The sequence below is a fragment of the Akebia trifoliata genome, chromosome 11, assembly GCF_017979445.1.
Source record: "Akebia trifoliata isolate Shusen 1 chromosome 11, ASM1797944v1, whole genome shotgun sequence".
Classification (NCBI taxonomy): Eukaryota; Viridiplantae; Streptophyta; class Magnoliopsida; order Ranunculales; family Lardizabalaceae; genus Akebia; species Akebia trifoliata.
Genome location: NC_141385.1, coordinates 39,822,689 through 39,829,325, shown reverse-complemented (window position 1 = coordinate 39,829,325; position 6,637 = coordinate 39,822,689). Strand labels below are relative to the sequence as shown.

General features: G+C 32.7%; 1 protein-coding gene across 2 annotated transcripts in view; it reads left to right on the top strand.

The window, feature by feature from the left end:
- Positions 1 to 1,764, top strand: part of LOC147391607 (Protein kinase superfamily protein) — a 12,998-nt gene extending 11,234 nt beyond the window's left edge. For both annotated transcript variants that reach the window (XM_086458532.1, XM_086458531.1), the window contains 2 exons: positions 1,217 to 1,298; positions 1,475 to 1,764. In XM_086458532.1, coding sequence (XP_086314658.1) covers positions 1,217 to 1,298; positions 1,475 to 1,558 — 166 coding nt within the window. In that variant the 3' untranslated portion in view covers positions 1,559 to 1,764. The remainder of the gene's footprint in view (positions 1 to 1,216; positions 1,299 to 1,474) is intronic.
- The last annotated feature ends 4,873 nt before the right edge of the window (positions 1,765 to 6,637 follow it).

Genomic DNA, 6,637 nt, shown 5'->3' with positions numbered 1-6,637 from the left:
ATACTCGAAACGGAAACCACTACCAATGAAGGCTGGCAAAGGTAGAAATAAGAACGGAAACTGCTCTAAGAAATTTCAGCAATGAAGGCTGAATAGAGAAAGTGCAAAAATGCTCTGTTTTTGAACTAAAAAACAGGGTAACATAGGGTACAAAGAAGCATCTGTATGGTCTCGGCAATGAAGGCCTGTGTGAAGAGGTATTTAATCCCCGAAAAGTGCCTAAAGCTCTGATACCATGACACAAACTGAGAAACACTTCGTGGAAGAATTTTCTTCATACATTCGAATAATACGCAAAACGTTAGCTATATACATCAACCCTAGCAGCAGAAAAGGACAACTAACTAGGTTATATCAGATCCCACGATTTATGGGATATTCTAACTGAATGGGAAGCTAACAAAATCAGCCTGATTCTAGGAATACAGGCTGTTACAAAATTTCCTAAAATAGCTAACTACACACTTATAGAATACAAGTCATTAAACACGTTTTCCCACACATATCGATGGATGGCAGCTAGATTTTTCAGGCTAAAATTCAACCCTGCCGAGTAGTAGTAATATATATATATATATGGGAAAAGGTTGCATGGGCCAAAGGACCATGTAGAACATGGACCGAGGTCCACATTTGGGTCACATGGACTGCCACATTGGTCCAAATGACAACTCAGCCTCTTGTTTGTCGTCTAGATTGGGCTTGAAAATAAAATCATTTTTTGGCGTTGGAACTTGAGTTTGAAAATGGACGGGCATTGAACTCCTAGATTTAAAATTTGAAAATGACTGCTTTTTTGAGAGTTCATAAAATTTTATGCTCTACGTACTGTGGCACCCGATGATGTATTTGGGCTCCACGTTGACATGTGGTCCATAGAGATGGATGGTCCTTCGGTCCATATAACCGTATCTCTCTCTCTCTCTCTATATATATATATATATATATATATATAGATATTCCTGTTCAGTAGAAATATGTTGGACACATGCTGACACATTTTATCAAAGAACTTTAATTTATTCAAACATTTTATTTTCATAATCATTTATTTACTTCACCGAATATCATCTAATTTAGACACAAACTTCTCTATATCACAAACTTTTTAAGTGTTCAAACCTCTTTACTCAAAAACATATGGAAAAATTGTGCAATCATGTTGTAGCTTTCCATTCTGCGGGGATGCTCGTATTATTATATTTTTTTCTTTCAGGTACTGTCTTGCAGATGACCGCTTGTTAGAAGCTGTCAGGTTTCTGGATCTCGGTGCTGGTGCTGGCTGGGAGTTACTCCAGGTGAGCTCATAACCCGCAATTTATAATTATTAATATTTCTCCCATGCTACAACTCACTACCTATTTATAGGATAACTCAACTACCCATCTACTTGACCATACAGTTCAATGCCCTACAATGCTGAAACAGTTTATTATGGTTTAGTTCTTTAACGTTAATTGTTCTCTTGGACCAGGCAATGCTGAATCCTGACTTCCGTAAACGGCCAATTGCAGAAGCTGTATTGAATCATCGGTTCATGACTGGTACTGTTCTGTGAATGTCTCGGGCTGAAATCTGAAAATTTAAGATAATTTTTCTTCTACTTACCACATATAACTCAGTAAAAAAGGTTTATGCTTCGTTTGCCCGTAGAATGAAGTTCTTATATTGTCATTCCTAAGTGTAAAGGGTCCATCTGTCTCCCCTTTAGTAAATAGAAGTTTAGTCTATAAAGCTTCACTCAATATACTTTGTCTTTGATTCTATTTATTCTAAAACCTTTGGACTCCAAAACATCTCTCCAGAGTTCTATTGTTATGTTGACTCCTTTCATATTATCATCTCTTACCCTAAAGAGAGATTCTATTGGTACACCAATTTTTACTTTAACACACAAATCAACTTTTACTTGGTGTGTTATAAGTAAAAGTTAGTGTGCTAATATAAGCTCTCTTAGAGAAGTTAGGCATACACTTAAAGAAGATACGTGTTGTAAATAAATTATAATTGAAAATTTATTAGTCAACTTATGATTTGTTCAAAGTGACAATTTAAATTGATACATTTGGTAGGCAGTGAGTCGTATTCTAGAGGTAGCATTTTATAGAGAGAAGGTCATTCCCTGCCATTTGAAGCCAGTGGAAAGGCAATCTAGGATCTTCAGAGACAAAGTGACTCGTGAAGGCATATGAGAAAATCAAAATTTTCATGATGCCCTAAGGGGAGAGTACTTTTTTTGCTTTCAAATTAATACCATGTCACGCATGCATGCACACACATATGCCTGATTATCTGCCACCTTCATATTTGCTTAGATTCTTATCCAAAGGGGAACATGCTTGCCACTGCCCAGGTTTTTCATTTCTATCTAGTTGTTTTTGTCTGTTTGTTTATTATTATTATTATTATTATTATTATTATTATTATTTGAAACTTAATTTCTTATATAGTACATCCGACATTTTGAATTGCCATGATAATATGACTCCCCCACGTGGCATACTAAAAAATACTAACGTGGCATGTGCTAGAACCATAGCTTTTATGCCTCGGGATACACATCCCCATAAATGTGTTAGGTTGTGTATCACGAGGAAGAAAGATCTATGGGTTCAAGTACATGCCACACCAGGAGAGTATTTTGAGTATGCCTTGTGTGGAAGTCAGAAAATCATTACTCTTTTGAATTACATCTGCCTTTACATCTTATGTGAATGTGAGCAACAAGTATTGTTCAAAGCTTCCTTTCATCTTGCTTTTTGGGGATAGCAAATTCAAATATGAAGATCATAATCAGTGTCAAATATGAAAATCAATATTCAGAGTGGAGTTCTGAATGTAGAACCCATGTTTCCATTCAAGAGTATGGGATTGGTTCTGGGTCTAATCTGGTTCTTATGAGGTTTGATACCTGATCAATCCGGATCCAGTTTAAACCCGACCTATGGATAGTCCTTCAAACCTTTTACATGCTATTGACACGTTCTTTTGGGTTTATTGACCCATGAACGAACCATTACCCATTGATCCACCCCTCAACAGACCTACAAACCAAAATATAAAACCAGTCATGATTTATTCTATTATTTTTAATTATCAGCTTATAAACATGGTAACAATGTTGGGGTACGGGAATAATTTGGTAAGAGAGTTTTGGAAAAAATTGGGAAAACATAGGATAAATTATAAAGTAAAAAATAATTATTTTAAGTAGAAAAATGTAAAAGAAATATGTATTATATACATTAAAAAAATAATACTTAAAAAATGCTAAAAAACAAAAACAATCCATGATTCTTGAAAAAAATTGGGATTAAATCATATGATTAATTGTGATTTAAAAAAACAAGTATATATTTTTTTTGAAATTCATGTTTTTTTCAAAAAATCATGATTTAATCCATAACTATTAAAATCGTGATTTTTTTTTTAATTTTTTAATTTTTAAAATTTTAATTTTCCAGAAAATTGCATATTTTTATCACTATGCTTATATCCATTGTCACAAAATTTGTTGAAATTGTGGCTAAATTCGTTAAAATTTGTAGGCTTAAAAGTGTAAAATGGTTTAATCGGCGATTAAGCGTGTAAACAGTTGAATCCCCAATTAAATTGGGAATTCGTAGGCTATAATTTAGAGAGTACCTGATAGACCTCACAGCTGCATTTTTATTACAAAAACTCTCTTGAAGTTCTACAAAAGGAAAACTTTTACTTTATGAAGTTTGTTACCCACCAAACCTTACTTTACATGTTTGTTACCAAGCAAACCTTGGAGTGGAATGAGTCATGATTTTCTAAGGCCCTATTCTTTTGAGTTTCAGGAGTCAGTTTTTTTTGCTATTTTTGTTTTTAAACCAAAAGTCAAATAAATAATGTTCGTTTGGGATTTTTTTGACTCCTGAGGATTTCAATTAAAGTCCAAAAGTAACTCCTAAAAGAAGTCGCCCAAGAGGGACTTCTTCAAATAGCTTTTGAGGGAAGTCAAAAACATAAATGGCTCAAGTGTAGTTACCAAAATACCCTTTATCTTTAATCAAAATTTCAACTAAACTTAACTTTAAAAAATAAAACTAGATTATTAAAATACCCATCATCTTTTAAAATACCCTTCATTTTTATCAAAATACCTTTCATCTTTAATCAAAATTTCAATCAAACTTAACCTTAAAAAATAAAAGAAAATTACTAAAATACCCTTCATCTTTATTAAAATACCCATCATCTTCCAAAATACCTTTTATCTTTATCAAAATACCAACCAAACTTAACTTCAAAAAATAAAATAGAATTACCAAAATACCTTTCATCTTTAATCAAAATTTTAACCAAACTTACCTTAAAAAATAAAAAAATTACTAAAATACCTTTCATCTTTACCAATTACCAAATGCCCTTCATCTTTGCCAAAATACCCTTCATCTTTAATCAAAATTTCAACCAAACTTAGCCTCAAAAAATAAAAGTAAATTATCAAAATACCCTTTATCTTTACTATCAAGATAAAAAATAATTCATCATCACTACTTTATTACTAAAACACCCTTCATCTTTATGTGGATGTTGGATTGTGTATTATGCATGTATTTTCTTTATTATATGTTCATTTTTAAGAGGGGATGCAATCGAAATTTCGATAGAATTATAAAATTTGTTTAAATTGAAAATAATTATTTTTATAAATTTTTAATATGATTTTATTATTATTATTTTATATATATAGTGTAATTATATATTTATTAAGGTATTCTACTCATTTCTAGTGCATTCTGAGTGTATCATCAACATTAAGGGCGTTCTGGTCATTTTACCAGAATCCAACAATAAAAAGTTATTAAACAAACATCAATTTTTGGCTTATGTGCTTCGGTAACAAACAAACTTCTATTGGATGTGATTTTTCAGGTTCTAGGCTTCTGCTTCTTCCAAAAGTCAGCTTTTGGAACTGGAGCTGGCTTTTTTAAAAAATAAACCCTAACTCACCCTCTGACAAACTCTCCCCATGTGACTGTACCTATTACCATGGTTTCCTTGGGATACACAATTGCACATCCCCATAAATATGTGGAGTTGTATATCATGAGGAAAAAATCTATGGTTATATGTAGGGATGCAACTTGATTTGGTTTGAGGCCAAATTGGAACTAAACCGACATAGGTCGATTTCACCAAATTAGAACCAAAACTGAACCAAAATGTCATTGGAGCCAAAAAGAACAAGGTCGATTTGGTTCGGTTCGGTTCGATTCTATGGGTTGGCAATATTCTATAAATTATAAATTAGAAATAACATATTTTTAATGGAAAAACATACATATAATAAAGGGTTGCGTTCCGTGTACACATCTATCTACTCATATTTCCACAAAATGTAGTAGACGTCGGATTAAAAGATGATCCAATGGTCCAATTTAAAGTGCGAGAAAACAGAGCACGTGCTCTAATATCTCAACTTAATTATTTCGATATTTGTACACGAGTTATGTTTCAAGAAGATGGTTAGGACGTGTTCAGTGAAGAACGACATCAATGAAACAGTCACAGTGAAGAGGATGAAATGGTTGCAGGGAAGTAGTTACAAATAATCAAAATTATAAGTGTTTTTATTAGAATAATGTGCTTCAGTTTCTCTACTTTATAACATGAGCTGTTGGATCATCTTTTAATTTGACGGTTACTACATTTTGTGGAGATATGAGTAGATATATGTGTGCATGGGATGCCACCCTATAATAAATATAAGATTTCATAAAATAAATCTAAATCTATGCATAAAAAGTCATTAGTTTATCCATAATAAAATCTTTTATCTATGTGCTAACTAGGGGTGCACATGGTTCGGATTGGTTCGGATTTTGGCAAAATTGGAACCGAACCAAACATGATCGGTTCTACAAATTTGAAACCGAACCAATCCAATTACCCTATAGAACCGAACCAATCCAATCCAATCTTGGTTCGGATTGGTTCGGATCGGTTCGGATCGGTTCTCGGTTCTCATACTTATTAAAGATAGATACCTTCTTCCTCAACTCAAGCATTCTATCTCCTCCAATCTTCAAACCTTAAAAACAAGTAGGACTTTTTTTACACGTGGACTTTTGGGATAATAAAAAAGTTAAAAGGAAAAGAGAAGAAAGAAATAAAAAATCGAAATTTTATTTTTTAAATAATTATATATATATATATATATATATAGGGAAATGTTCAGCACCCTAAGTTTTACCACACACTTTAACAAACGTTTTTTGTCCTACATGGGTTAGAAGTTTTGGAATGGGCTGATTTTTGGTGAGGATGATCTCTATGATTAGAAGATCATCCTCCCCAAAAATCAGCCCATTCCGAAATGTTTAGCCCCATGTTTACAAGTTGAAAAATCGTGGACCGTCCATTTTTTGTAAATCATTTTTTATGGGGTTAGAAGTTTTGGAATGAGCTGATTTTTGTGAGGATGATCTCCTCACCATAGAGATCATCCTCACCAAAAATCAGCTCATTCCGAAACTTTTAACCCATGTAGGACAAAACACGTTTGTTAAAGTGTGTGGTAAAACTTAGGGTGCCGAACGGGACCCATATATATATATTATATATATATATATATATATATATATATATATTATATATATATATT